This window comes from Felis catus, chromosome B4, assembly GCF_018350175.1.
Source record: "Felis catus isolate Fca126 chromosome B4, F.catus_Fca126_mat1.0, whole genome shotgun sequence".
In the NCBI taxonomy this organism is placed as follows: Eukaryota; Metazoa; Chordata; class Mammalia; order Carnivora; family Felidae; genus Felis; species Felis catus.
The window spans coordinates 112,916,907-112,932,225 of NC_058374.1; the positions used below are offsets into that span (position 1 = coordinate 112,916,907).

At 37.3% G+C, this 15,319-nt stretch overlaps 1 protein-coding gene across 2 annotated transcripts; it reads right to left on the reverse strand.

The window, feature by feature from the left end:
• Positions 1-425: 425 nt before the first annotated feature.
• Positions 426-8,063, reverse strand: KERA (keratocan). Of its 2 annotated transcripts, none has more exons than XM_006933924.4 (3): positions 7,812-8,063; positions 5,425-6,318; positions 426-1,470 (listed from the first exon to the last, which is right to left on the reverse strand). In XM_006933924.4, the coding sequence occupies exons 2-3, from the start codon at positions 6,308-6,310 to the stop codon at positions 1,304-1,306; spliced, it is 1,053 nt and encodes a 350-aa protein (XP_006933986.1). In that variant the 5' UTR covers positions 6,311-6,318; positions 7,812-8,063; the 3' UTR covers positions 426-1,303. The 2 variants fall into 2 exon arrangements, with proteins under 2 accessions (XP_006933986.1, XP_003989157.1); XM_003989108.4 differs by lacking the exon at positions 7,812-8,063 and adding an exon at positions 7,597-7,768.
• Positions 8,064-15,319: the final 7,256 nt, after the last annotated feature.

A 15,319-nucleotide genomic window follows, 5' to 3' on the forward strand; every position in this document is an offset into this window, starting at 1 on the left:
ATGCTCTTTTCTTGAGAATTCACCTTATAGAATGACATTTTAAGTTTCTGAGAAACCTTGAAATAGCATGTTAGATTTTCCTTAATCTGATGTTTCACAAATGTATATATGATCACTTTTCTAGGGAAATACATAAAATTATATAGAATATTTCAGAATATTGTTTGGAAAATATCTAAAGTCATGTATGAATCTCTATGGAATATTTATCATTTAAAGATATGCTTTATGAAACTAGTAGTCTAATGTAAACGATACTTTATTACTTAATGATATCCTGGGTTATTCCTTTTTAACTCATGAGAAGGAGGTGTATTATGTTAAGTGATTTGAGTATAATTTTTTTCTTATGTTTTCAAGAAGAAAAGGAAAAACAAAAGTAGAGGGAAATATATTTGCATATATTCATGGTAGAAAAATGGAAATTATTGTTACTTAAACACTTTTTATTAAAATATGTTCTTAATAAAACTTGTAAATAATGCCCTTGAAATAAATATTTTGGTACCATTTTGTTAGAAAGCATTCACTCTTTTTATTTAAAAAATCCAAAACCACTAGCGAATATAAGAGCTAAACAATTTGCAATTCAAGTGGATTTCAAATGTTAAAACACTAAGATTCTTTCAGAAATGTGTTATAAGAAATATAAAACTTAGTACTTGGTTTAATAGAGAGAATACACTGTACTATATCTAAGAACAGCAGCTATAAAAAATAGTAGTGAACTGAAAATTGATGTTGCTCTGTTATTTGGTATTAAATGACTACAATAAGTATTTAATACATTTTATATCCATTCTTGAGCTAAAAACCAAACTTATACCTACAAACACTATGTAGCAATCTGCAATTAATTATGATGAAAAAATATCTCATTGTTTCAGTTTTTTACAGATCTCCTTACCTCCTGTTAGATTACTGTGTTCCTACGATCAATATAGTATCTGCATACGCAATTTTGAACATGCACACAAATATGGCTTTTATATTGCGTAACAGTACAATTGCATTATTTGATATGAGTAAGCTGTGAAAGAGACAAAAAAGAACTATCTTTGAGTTGATAAGTTGACAAACTATCTTAACTCTGTGTCTGTTATATTAATTAAAGAAAAGCTAACCATGCTACATATCATTGGTGAAAGCGTCTTTGAATAGAAAACATAAGCTTCACAAACAAAAATGGTGGCAAGAGAGCACCACTGGAATGTGACTCTTGTCTTAAAGTTATGAATAGTGACCAAATTTCATTTCAGAAATATTAGCCCATGAAACCAATTTTAGATTGTTAAAGATGTGTTTAAATAATGACAGCCTGAAGGAGCCTGAAGCAGGTCATTAAATCCATTGGGATTGGTGGTTTGATTTCATTTCCATCAAGACGGAGGTAGCGAAGGTGAGGTCCATAACCGAAGGAATCTTGTTCTCCAGGCAGTATGGTAGGACATATTACAGAGACGTTCACATCTGTGGAGACAAAGATGGCATGTGTGAATGAACTTGAACAGAAGTGACCGGGGTGGGAAGACCAAGAGGCCATATGCAACAATCCTGTAGAGGGCCTAGCAGCCTGATCTGTCAAAGTGCCAGATACAAACCATTTCTGTGTAGGTTGAAGGTTGTGCACATCTGTTTATACAAGTAGCCCATAAAAATGTGCTATATATATATATATATATATATATATATATATATATACACACACACATATAGTGCACATATATATATATACACACACACACAAAATAATTCCATATTCAGTTATACTTTGTGCAGAGCACTAGAAAGGACATACTGTTAAAATGTGATGGAAATAAAAGCATATAAGATATACCATTTGTTTTTGAAGCTTCCAGGTGAGATAAGACATGCTTAGACTACTATAAAATAAGACAGGTAGTATTTAGGGCATTCGAAGTGGAGACAAAGGTTCATAGAAAGAACACATAGGTGCACAGGTAGATGGATGGACAGATGCATGTATAGGTGGAAAAATTAGTCTATTATTAGGAAAAGTGCTCAAAAACTATCTTAAAATGCAAAATTTCCAATTAATAGTGTATGATGAGTTTTAAAAAGTACATTTAACCTAAGTTTACATATATAATACTTATAGAAAAGAATTTTGGATCTTTATATTTGTGTATTTAATTAGAAAGGATACATTTGCCAAGAATTGAATTGCAAAGAATTCAAGCCAGCAAACATCCCATGAGCCTTTTCAGATGGTTAGGATGTGAGAAATCATGCACCTGCCTTGGACCAGAGCCTTTGGCATCAATGACCATACTGAAATTTAAGAGTATTCAGGAAAGAAGTCCTGTTAAATTAGCAAAATTCAGACGAGTGTGCGCATTAGCTGATTTCAACCATGAATCTGCATACTGCTTTTAAGTCTCATATGAAACTATTTTGAGGAAAGGGTTTTCCTTTGGAAGATGAGACTCACCTAACTTTGGCAATGGCCTTCCTTTGAGCTTATGCCGCATGTGAGATTGCTTTACTTCGATCTTAGGTCATTTTGTGAATTCAACTTGCTAAATAATGACTCGTATTTGTATAGCCATTTGTGTATATAAAGTTAGTTTTTCACATGCATTATCACCTTAACATCACAGAGGCTTTATCAGGCAATATGATTATTCTCCCCACCTGGGCATAGCAGGAATAAGTGGTTCAGACAGTTAAGGTATTGCCCACAAGGTATTTTAGCAAGCAAATGCCAGAGCTGAGTCCTCACCTTGTCCTTTTCCTACTACATAGGGTCCCTTGCCTGTTACTCTTTTAATGTCCTATCATTCTTATTACCCTTATGCCCCATAATCAACGCAGGCCTGAATAAACTCAATGTGAGAAACAAGAGTTCTAAAGGTAGTTATATTTTCGTAAATTAATTATGGTGTTTCTCAGAGAACACGAAGAAGTAACTTATTTGAATAGTTGTTGCCAAATTTAAAGTCCTTTAAATTGTTCAGAAGAAATAAATATTTCCATCTTTCTCATAAGAAAAGGTCACTGTACCATAAATTCTAAGAACTCTTCATATAAAAGGTATGTTTCTTGGAAACCACTTTATTAACAACTAGAGTAGATTATGCAGCCAAAAGAAATAAGTACTTTAGCAGTTATTACAGCACAGTGTGATATAATGGATATAATCATGAGCCAATAATTCTAGCCAAGGAAATTCTTATTTTGCACTTATTTTCTGGGAATATAGAAATACCATACCTGATATCTACATTAAGAAACAAATAAATCAATTTCTCTTTGTTGATGTTGTTGCTGTTAAAATTATTCTTACTTGCGTTGGTAGACATTTTTCTAAAGTCCTGTAATCTGGAAATTGAAGACAAATGAGCTGGGACTATACTGTGTAGTATAGAGTACACTGACGAGTCCTGAGCTCAGGTTCTGGCTATTATATTTATTCTTTGTCCTTGAGCAAATATTCTCAGTTGATCCTCAGTTTCTTCTTTAGAAAGTCTTAATGCTACCACACAAGATTTTTGTGAGGATTAATTTATTATTCTCAAAGTGTGGTCCTTGGGCCAGCAGCATCAGTATTTCTTGAGAACTAAATTATTAGGCCCCATCTTAGAGCTAATAAGTCAGAAAATGTGAAGGTGGGGCCATCAAGCTGTATTTTACAAGCCTCCCAGATGATCCTGATACATGCGAAGGTATGGGAACAGTTGAAGAATAAAAATATACGAGAAAACATTGTAAAACTTTTAAAAATGTCAGGGGATGGAGAACAAAATCCTACCCTTCTTGGTATAAATTTGTGTAAATATGAAAGCTCCTGGAGTGTGTGCACAACTGTGTGTTGTATTTTGCTATTTTACTCCTAAAGACCCTTGTGTTCAAATTCTCAGGGGAATCCCTAATTCACAAACAGGGATCTATGTGGAATCCCTTTAAATTCACTTCCCACATCCAATGTCCACGGGGCTTTTGTTGCCAGTTAAGGGATGCACCTGTAGAAGCACAGAACTTTCATTAGAAAAAAAATGCATATATTGGGTCAATGTGGCTGTTGTGCGATCCGGTTCAGTGAAAAAGATTCAGCAATGGACCTTTTTTATGTTGCATCTTTTGCTTTTGACTACAGGATTAAACAATGCGTCGCATCGCCATGGAAAAATGTGGCAGCAGCCTTTGTTAATTCCTAGATTATATGCTCAAGTATGCTGTTAGAAAAACCCCAAAAAGAAAAAAAAGAAGAGAAAAACTTGAATAACCGAGCAGTTCCCAGTGGAAAAACAGCCTATTCTTATAAATAGGATGTTTGTGTGATTATTTGCTTAAAGGAAACGAGTGAATAATAACCAAGTGGTACAACCTTCTGACAATTATCTGTTCTATTTTCCTACAAACGGACTGATTCACACTTTAGGAACGTATTTTCTAAGGTTGTTCAGGAGAAGTCTCCTCACATTCTCTTCCTAATGGGCTTGTGCCAGGATTGAGGATGCATGGGCAGGTGCCAGGCTGGTTCCAATGCCCATGACGTTGTACACTTCTGCACCAGGGTCAAACTGGTCTCAGTGTGATTGTGCAGATGCCAGGTTTGCATTTAGTGTCTCCAGCTTCTTTCTATAACCATGTGTTTCCTGGGTGACACCTCTGCCTCCAAGACACTCTCACTCATCCCTCTCTCCCTTATCAGAAACTATTTTCAGGAAAGGAGCAATCATTCTACTTTGCCTATTGCCATGAGTCCTGAGAAGTCACCAACTTCCAGGAGTATTTGCTTCTGTTTCTACTGAACAAGGTGTTAAACGGCAGCACTAATTTCTAATGCTTGGTCCGCAGAGCAGCAGGCTCAGCCCCATTTGGGAACTTGTTAGAAATGAAATCTCACTCAAGTCTCATCCCGAATTACTCAATCAGGAACCGTGGCATGGAGCCACAAACCTGTACACTCTAAAGTTCGAGAAACTCTGTCATCTAAAGCAGAGTCTTTAATTAAGGTGGTTTCAGGCACCTGTAGTTTTTAGGACCGAGGTGCCTTTCTGATACCTCCTAAATCATATGCCTCCTATTACTATTCATGAGGTCATATGTACTTGGTACATTTTCCTAAATAAATCTACCCAGTGAAGCAGGAATATTGGACTATCCCAGGAGTAAAAGAAGATACATTCAATTTCTCCAATGGGTAATCACCCTTTGTAGAATACTAAGGTCCACTTTTCAATTTACAAATTGAAGATTAGAACTTCCTTGTCCATTAAGATTGTGTGTGAACAGACAAAATGAAAATACTGAAAATTGAAAAAAAATCTGAGGGCATATTAGTTGGTGGCGGATGGTGGGGGGGGAAGCCCAACACAGTTACTATTCTGAAAGAAAATATAGAATAAGTTTAATGACCATGAGCATTTTAATCAAAGACATACCCTGACGATTACTTACTTTTAATTTTGTTATGGTCAAGGTGAAGGTGCTGCAGGTGAGCACTGATTCGAGGGACCTTGGTGAGTTGATTGTGAGATAGCTGAAGGTCTAGTATTGAGGATACATCAAAACCACTAGAAGGGAGACCTGCGTCTGACAATTTGTTGTGGTTTAGTCGTAGGAAGGCCACTTTAGGAATCACATTAAAATAATTTTCTGGTATTCCTTCAATAGAATTGTTGTCCAAAAACAGTTGCATTGTATTGGCTGGTAATCTCGGTGGCATATTCCTTAGAGCATTCTTGGCCATGTTTAGCTGCATTAGGTTCTTGAGTCCCTTGAAGGTGTCTCTTTGAAAGGCATTGTCTAGTAGTTTATTGTGCTGCAAGTCAAGAAGGGTCAGGTTCTCCAGGTTGCTGAAGGTCCCTTGAGGGATTCTGGACACCTTGTTTCTAGCCAACTGTAATTGTTCTAAGCTTCTTGGCAATGGGGAAGGTACCTCCTCTAGCTCATTATCTTCCAGAAATAAGAAAAGCAGCTTCTTTAGTTGGCTCAGGGCTCCTTTTTCAATCCCATAGTTGGTTATTTTGTTCTTGTTTAGATTTATCCATCTCAGCTGGGTGGCATTCTCGAATGGCTTCTCAGGGATGGTTTCTATCAGGTTGTTCTCAAGATAAAGATACCAGATCCTTGAAGGAATAGGAGGGATTTCTTTGAGACCTCTATTTTCACAGTATAAAGCAGTAGGGAAACTAGGGGGACAGAAACATTCCCTGGGACAGTCAAAGTCATGCATAGCCCAATCCTCTGGATCACCTACGTCATAGACCTGTCTCACACTTCGAGTCCACACAGTATCTGTTATGAATAATACCCAGATGACGAAACAGATTGTGGTTGCCATTATAGTACCTAGGATGGGGGACACAACTGTTAGATACTTGAATATTTTCAACCTGTAGAAAACTGTGTGCTCCAAAAAAAAAAAACCCAGCAAATATTGCTTCTTTAGGGGAAGGGTAAACACATTTGACCAATTTATACACTAGATATCAATTAATACACATATATTGAGTAGGCACTATATGCAAAGCATTTTGCAAACACTGAAACTCAGTAACTTTTAGCTTCCCAGTTTTAACCCAATCACAATGAAAACTGAGAAATGGAAAGCAAATTTCAGGAGCTCTAAGTGCTTTTCCATTCCAAGCTATTTAATACAAGAAAGTTAACTGAAACTCGCAGTTGAATACAAGAGTACAAAAAAATGATCTTTTAATAACTCAGATTGAGAGTCCGCGTTGTTTCTAAGAAGTAAGCATATGCTTTTACTTTTACTCCTAAATGAGCAGAACATCTGGATGAGATTTCCCAGGCTCTTTGGCCCTTGAACCAAAGAAATAGAGAGATCAAAGAACATTTTAGCAGTTTGTTGTCAAGGAAGGTTCTAAGATATGAAGAAAAATGTGTGATTAATCTCTTGCTCTGTTGCTCAACTTCTCCGGTAAGTTGTATATTGGGGTCGGGGGTAAGACTTCTAATATTAGAAGGACAAACGCAAGTTGTTCAGCCAGGGAGTTTGGATTATAAACTCTGTATCACAATGAGGCATATATTCAACTATGGCATTACTGTGGTTGATAAGAAAAAACAAACAATATGTCTCGGTTACGATAGAGCCCATATTTTCAGGATGGTTGCTGTCAAAGAAAAGGTTAACACTAATTGGTATATGACCATCCAAAAGATATAAACCCTCCCCACTGGATATCAATAAGGTTATGGGTACAACAAACTGTTCTAACAGGAAAAGTAGTATATATTTATGTATATCTATCAGTAGCATTCCGACCAAGGTACATTTAATTCAATCGCTTGGTAATAAGAATAGCATACATTTTGCTAATTCCTTAGGAAAAAATAAAATAAGCATCACTTATGAAATGCTGATCTTTCAATTGTGCCACTAAACTGAGGAAAGTAGCAAGTGCAGAGCTGGTTCCACAAGCTGTCACATTTTTTTACGATTGCAGAATTCTGCTCTAGTCATCTTCCAATAGAGACACATTAAAACATTCTTTTCTTCAGAATAGGGATTTTCTTTAGTTATTAAGCCATAACCCTGCCTCTGATGAACCAGAACTTTGAATTCGTAGCTTTAAGTTTTTAAAAAGTGCAAAAATAGTTTACCTTGCTGTCCAGGAATATACCGTGGAGTCCTGTGTCTGGGTCTGAAGTTTGCTAAAACTTAATTAAGGGGGGAAAAAAATCTATGACTAAAACAATTTATTTTTAGTGTATGCTACCAAGCCTCCTATGAGAAAAAATAAAAGCTACTCTGACCAGTCACTGTGAACACCTTTTGATCTATTGTTTCTACTTTGACAGGGCTTCAGATTGCTTACCTCAGCCTTCTTGGATCTTCTTCTTCCCTTTCTATTGGCCACCGCTCATTCACAGTAATGGATTTACCCAGGCTCCACTCTCGTGTTTTTATGAATCCTCCCTCAAATATATGCACCAGTGGCTCCAAAGTTAACCCCTCCAACAACAACAGCACCTCAGTACCTAGGCAGCTCAGCGCAGGAAATTCAGGCTTTAATCTCAGGAGCCTATAGCAAAAATTCAGGGCAACTGTCACTCTGAACTCACCGTACCAGAGATGTTACAATGTGCTGGTCTCTAGACCTGTTTAGCTAGCAGGCGACTGAAGGCAGTTTTGATTCCAAACATAACCAAAAGAGATTTTAAAGCAGCTCTTCTCTAGAAAATCTTTCAAAAAAAAAAAACAAACAAAAAAACAAAAAACAAAACGAATACGAAGAAATAAATGCTGATGTCCTCTGTTTCTATGGAAATATTTTATGCATTTCTCATATGAAACAGATGTTGGAATTCTAGTCAGATATATTGTGTTTGAGGGTAAGACAGGAAAATATATTTGAAAAATGTAAAAATGAAATCTGAGAAGCTCTACCTATGTTGGCACTACACGTGGTGTTATGCTCTGTTTTATAGAAATAATTTCTGTGTCTCTGTTTCCCATTGGGAGCTTTATTCCAAGTAATTATTAAAATGAGATTTTTTTTCTCATTACAACAGATGTTTTGTATTTAGTCCATTACAAGACATTCTGTTGCGCTTTTTTCCCCCTTTAACGCATAGATCTAAGATAATGTCTTCTAGCTCTTATATTTGAGAGAAAGGATTGTTGTGCCATTGGAAGAAAGGCACAAATAAAAATAATTTTCAGACGCTATTCTGGTGATGGATTGTAAACACGCTGTTTTTTCAAAATTTATCTTATTCTGGGATCAGGAAGTTTAATTCATGTGATTCGGTCAGCACTGATAGAGCACAGTGAAGAAGAGAGGGTCCTGGACCCAAAAGACCTTTCCTGAACCTCCCGCCTTCTCCCTCCTCACCATCGGCAGGTCAGCTAGAGGTCTGCCATCTCTCCGCAGTACTAGACCACCTCTCAGTGTTGGCCCTACTTTTCGTAAATGCTTATGGAAATGTGAACCTTTCTTGAGTATTAGCCCTATACTCTCAACTGGGAAATTCATTTAAGTTTATGGGCTTTTATAGACTAAGATCTGATTCAGACATGATCTCTTGTAGCTTTCCAGGTGCACTCATCCTTCACATGAGAAAAAAAATCAAGCGTTATTTGCTTTCTCAAAACAATGATCTCTTCTGCCTATTGCGGTTTGACTCTCCTCTCTCTTCTTTTCCTAAACCCTCAGGATATACACAACAGATGATCTTCAAATCTGCACAGCCCCCTCCAACTCTTTCTTCTTTCTTAATTTTCTCTTTTAGCCAAAATTACTGGAGTCATTTCTTAATTTTATTACACAAATATGGCTGCAAGTTCATTGTAGGAAAGTTACAGGAGCATCCTGGCTGCCTCCACTCTTCATTTCCTGTTTACCAGTGGACCCATGATCCACCCTCCAAAATATGGCTTCTAATCCTTCCGCTTCCCTAAACTTGCTCTGACAAAAATCAGCAGTGATCTTCATTGTACTGATATATTGAAGTTTTTTAGTGCCTGGCTTACTGCGCTTGTGACTTTTCACAAAGTTGACCCACCCCTTTCATTAAATGTTTCTCTTAGTTTCTGTGATATTCTCTCCCCGTTTTCCTTTCCCTTTCTTGGTGATTTTTTTCCATTTATATCCTGAAGCTCTCTGTTTCCTGTATAACATTTTTTTAAAAGTGTTTCTAGCATTTAGAGCTGCTTGAGACTCTGTCCTCTGCTCTGTGCCCTCCTTGTTCTCTACACATTTCCTGTAGGATTGGGAAGTTTTAACCATGCCCTCTATTATGATGACTCCTGAGTCTATCTCCAACCCAGCCTCTGGAAGAGACGTGCACTTTTATGTGTGTGTTTACCTGCTTTCTAGAACTCTCCTATTGCACACCTCAAAGGCCTGTATCTAAGATGAAATTCGCTGTCTCCCTTTACTTCTAACTGCTCTTATCATTTTGTACTTTTGAGTGCTTCTATCATCTTGTTCAGTGTCCCAAACCAGAAATCTGGAAATGATTCTTAACTCTTCCTTCTCATTTTGTGAGCATATGAAAACAATCACATTTTAAGGACCCTGGGAGACATGATATAAATAAAAATGACCATCTACAATGCTCACCAAATTTTGGTATCATTGCTTCCAGACTAAAAGCACAGGATGTGCTATCTTGATTTTTCCTATAACAATCCAATCTACCCTCATTTGATTACTGATTCCTGGAGGATGGGGACTTAAAGTCTTCATTGGAACTGCTTAAGTGGAAGTTCAATAAATTAAATTAAGGCAATGGTGAGAATGTCTGAGTCATGCTAGCTGGCATAAGTCTTAATGCAAGACTTTGCTCCGTCTTATCTGATTCTGCCAAGAGGGAGAAAGGAAGCCTAGGTGTCATAATGTAGCTTTGGTGTCTCCTCTCTAATGACAGATTGATATTTTCAAAGTCCATGGGGCTTTGGATATAGTACGTGTTTAATATATATATTTGCTGAATGAGTAAATGAACAGGTAAACACAAAAGGCACATGCGTCACTTTGATAGTTATGAGTTTTTTGATTAGAGTAGCTATGTAAATAGAAACGTGGTGGACAATCTTAGGTAAAAAAAAATGTGAGGTGGACCTTTTCTTTTGTAACTTACTAGCTGTTTGAGCTTGCACAGGCTGTTTAACCATCATGAGCCTGTCTACCCATAAGGCACCAGCCCTGTTACGAAGGGTTGTTTGAAAATCAAATAAGATAATGGAGGTGATGATGTCAGATAAATGTGGGAAAATGTCAGAGTGAAAAAAGTTACAGCTCAAGGAGAACTTACAAATCATCTCACCAGACTTGCTCCTTTTACATATGAGGAAAATGAGGCCCAGAAATTTCAGCAGACAGTATGATACTGGCATCTTGGCCTAGCCTACCTGAGGAATGTCCTTCTAGAAACTTGAGGTGGGGTTAAAGTGTTGTTATTGCCCTTGTTCTTTTAACCTCTTTTCATCCTTTCAGCACATTTCAATGTCTCCTATTTGCTTGCTTCTACTGCTTCCTATGAAAAGGAAGGGTGTTTTGCGAAATTGTCTTAAACAATTGAAATGACCTGAGCCCAAATCAAGAGCTGGGCGCTTAAATGACTGAGCCATCCAGGTGTCCCCCATGGGCATTTTATTTTTTTATTTGAATTTTTTCCCCATGGACATTTTAAAAGAGAAAGCAATACGTAAGGCTATAAAAGACATGAAACTCTAGTGGGATTTCAAATTTATTGGTATGTGTGTCTGACACATCAATTTCAGCAATGATTGGACTATCAGGTGCTCCCAGATGCTATGCTTATGTACAATGGATTGGACTTCTGCTAAGAGAAATAATTTTCTCTGAATAGATCAGTTTTAGCCTTATTTCACTAAACTCTGTGATATAATTTAAAAATATGAAAGGTATCCAACTAAAATATATAGCTAACACACACATATACATCTATAATATAAAAATGTTTTCAAAATAATATGCTTAACATATAGTAATGACACTCTTAAATGGTCAAAACCACTACAAAACTGATAAGATAGAAATCCCCATCCTAACTACTCCAGTGTAAGCCCCATCCCAAGAGGCCATATGTTCAACTCTATTATGGATTTCTTTTAGCTGTAACCCTACTTTTCTTGATTGGATGATTTTTGTTTGACCTGCCAATTTCGAACAGCAATTATTAGATAAAGATTTAGCACATTTGCTTTGCCCCCCTCCTAACCCCCCCTGTAGCCATGATTCCCTTCTATAAACCCTAATGCATGCATCTCACCAACTTTGATTAAATAAATATTTACTGCGTACATTATTGTACAATATAAATATTCTTTTATGTAAAAACATGCAAAATTATTTTAATTCCTTCATCGTACTACATTTATTTGCTATATATAAAGACTATATATAGCATATTCTACATACATATACAACTATTTCACTAATGTTTTTCTAAAGTCTCAGACAGAATTATAAAACCATTTTGAAGAGTTTTTTGCACTCATTGAGTAGGGGCAACACAGAGTGCCAGTTAAAAGCCAGACCTGCTTGGGTTTAAATAAATCTCTGCCATTTACAAGCTGTGAGACTTTGAACAATTATTTATTTTTACCTTTGTCTTCTCGTCAGTTAAATAAGGACGATGGTGATGATGTATTAGTAATAATAGTGATAATACCCTCTCAGAGGATTGTTGTGAAAATTAAGTGAGTTAATATTTTTAAAGCACGTGAAGCATTGTAAAAGAATTGATAAAGAAAATCAGAGATTCCAGGTTCACTTTCTCCTGGGAGATACCTCCCTTGGAACTCCATATGCTCTCCCTTCAACCTTCTTTGCTCATGGTTACAAAACAACCTGAGCAAATTTGGCAGATGGTGATTTTTAGGTTTTTTTAAATAGCATATTTCAGTTGTCACACAGTTAATGGGACTATAGTAATCCTCCTTTACAACCTACACAGAGGTGTTATGTTCAATGAAAATAAGTTCAGCTCAATTGTATCTTATATAATGGGTATTTATGTGCAACAAGCATTAAAACATTTCTAAGTGAGTCTTCAGTATAAGGTTTCTTCAAAAGTTAACTAAGTTTGCCTTAAGGTGTAGATTAAAACTAACACAAAAATCACCCTGTCGCTACTAAGGTACTGCCTTTAAAGCACATTTAGGAAATAACACAATCCTTGCTTTATGGGCCTGTGGGGTCTAACATGAGTGAAGGAAGCCCAGGACCACAGCACTCTCTTGAGAGAAAGAGAGACAGAATGTGAGAGGTGGAGGGGCACACAGAGAGGGAGACACAGAATCTGAAGCAGGTTCCAGGCTCTGAGCTGTCAGCACTGAACCCCATGCGGGGCTTGAACCCGTGAACCGCAAAATCATGACCTGAGCCAAAGTCAGACGCTTAACCAACTGAGACACCCAGGCACCCCTGTAATTTTCAGTTTTCAGAATGCGACATTTCTTTGCTCTCTGAAAACTTTTGAGCATTTCCTTCATCTTCAGTCTGAACTTCTGCAACAATATGCCTTGAGGGGATGTATTCAACACCCAGTGGGTACTCAAGGAGCCCTTTCAATCTGGAAGTTCATGTGCATATAGTCCATCCATTTTTTTCTAATTTTTTTGGTAAGTCTTAGTGCGTGTTGAATTGTCTAAGTCACTTATCGCTTCTGTTCTCTTTTCAAAAATTTGTTATGCTTTCTGACAGATTTGCTTTTATCATGTGACTTTTAAAATTTCTCTATCATGTACCATGTGTATACTTTGCAAACTTGTTCTTTGGTTGTTTCTTTCCTAAAATAGTGTTTTGTTTTACGGCATTACTATCTTCTTTCATCTCATTCAACACAAGATTAAAAACAATAAGGTGTTCCTAATAGGGTGAGTTTTTTCTGCATGAAGCAATAATTTTATTCCCTTTGATTTCTCTTTTTTTATGTTTATTTTTGACAGAAAGAGAGAGAGAGAGCACAAGCAGGGGAGGGGCAGAGAGAAAGGGAGACACAGAATCAGAAGCAGGCTCCTGGCTCTGAGCTGTCAGCACAGAGCCCGATGCAGGGCTCGAACCCACAGACAGTGAGATCATGACCTGAGCCAAAGTCAGACGCTTAACCAACTGAGCCACCCAGGCGCCCCTCTCTTTTTGTTTTCTTGGTTTGGTTTGGCCTATAGAGGTATTTCATATTGGAGCTTTTCTTCATGTGTATGATGGTGCTTTGCTGGACCTCGATGCTGAAGAGAAAAGCATTAGTAATCTTACTGGAAGATCCATGAGAATTGATGGCATGTGTTGGCTAATGACCAGGTAGGTATTGTCCCCAGTGCCCCTGCCTCATGTGCATATTTATATGAAACTCACACGTGTGTGTACATACACCCGCACACAGGATGTGAATCGAAAAGTCAATGCTTAGTCTTCTCAGTGTACTTTTTGTAAGTATGACTTTTATTAATGCTAGTAACACTGATTGTTTCTGTTGTTAATAAAAAGCAAGTAACCTTCTATTCATAGGTTAGCCTTTGTGTCTGAAGCACCTGAGGCTGTGCTACCAAAATTGCTCTGAAATTATTAATAAAGCCTGCCACTTATAAGCTATTTATGTTTTGATTCAAGGTTGTTATTTATGACTCTCTAGGGTGCCAGTTGCTCTAACACTTTACAAGAAGACTTTCGTTATCTAATCAGAAAATAAAAATAAAGCCACCTCTGTGATTCTCAGATGAGCTACTACTAGCTATCCAGAAGCACGTGGTTTTAGGGTTACTTTCTCCTAGCTTCTCAAGTTCTCTCCATTTCTGGCAAGTTAACCTTCATATCACTGGTCTTAAGATGATACTAAGGTAACAGGAGGTAAGCAGCTTGAAAGCCCATCAGTTTAAATCATCTCCAAAACATTTTAGAAAAAGTTTCTTATGCAACATTTATTCAGAATGCTGAGAAAACACTGCTAGACTCATGATGTCTCCAGGAACCTTGAGCAGATTCACGAGCACATATGTGTATTCCTAACTTCTTACCACGCTGCCTTCCAGGTCATGCCCATCAGAGCTGTACTGTTGCAGTATCCATTCTCAATTGGCTCCTGCTGGTCACATGATGTAAATGACAGTCTGATTGTATTTATACTTTTCCCTGTCAGTTGGTCATAGAGAAAGTCTCGGTGAGGTCATAGGTATGACCGAAGGGAGAGACAGCAGGGCCAAAGGAGGACAACTTATTTGGTCCTATTCCCATTTATATCATATGCTTGCTAAATCAGCACTGCTGGGCAATTCAGGTTAGACTAGATAGATAATACTAAGTTTCCGGACAGCTAACATCAATTTGTTGGGTCTCTCCTTGGGTCTAGTTTCTCAAAAAAATAACAATCATTTATTAAACACAATATGCCCTTGTTTGGAAAGCTAGGAGTTTAATTCTTTTATTAAGGCTTGCCACACACTGCACATAGCAAACCGATCTGCCTTACGTTCTTTAGACATTATTCTATCTGATGAAGGACAAGTAGCAGGATCACTGTGACCTTATCTGTCGGGAGAGCCTTCTCTTGACATGGGACAAACTCACATCTTACAGCTTCTCAGCACTGAGATATTTGCAGTAATATGTGGCTTTCAAAATTCAAAACTCCTTGTAATAATGGATACATAGTTCAGAAAATTGTCTTCACTTTACAGAAATATCCCCAAACTATACCCTTAAGCCTTTATAATAATAATCAGTGCGGCCCTATGGTCTTCCATTATACAGTTGACCTTTGAACAATGCAGAGATTAGGGGTACTGACCCCCCATGCAGTCAAAAATCTGTGTATCAGAAGTTCTGAGTCCCCAAGAACTTAACTACTTGTAGCC

What these genes read in the sequence shown, in the direction of transcription:
- KERA (XM_006933924.4), bottom strand. Translation starts at nt 6,310, where the DNA reads ATGGCAACCACAATCTGTTTCGTCATCTGGGTATTATTCATAACAGAT. An exon ending in TGACCATAACAAAATTAAAA is followed by an intron (nt 1,471 to 5,424) that starts GTAAGTAATCGT and finishes TTGTCTCCACAG; the next exon opens with ATGTGAACGTCTCTGTAATA.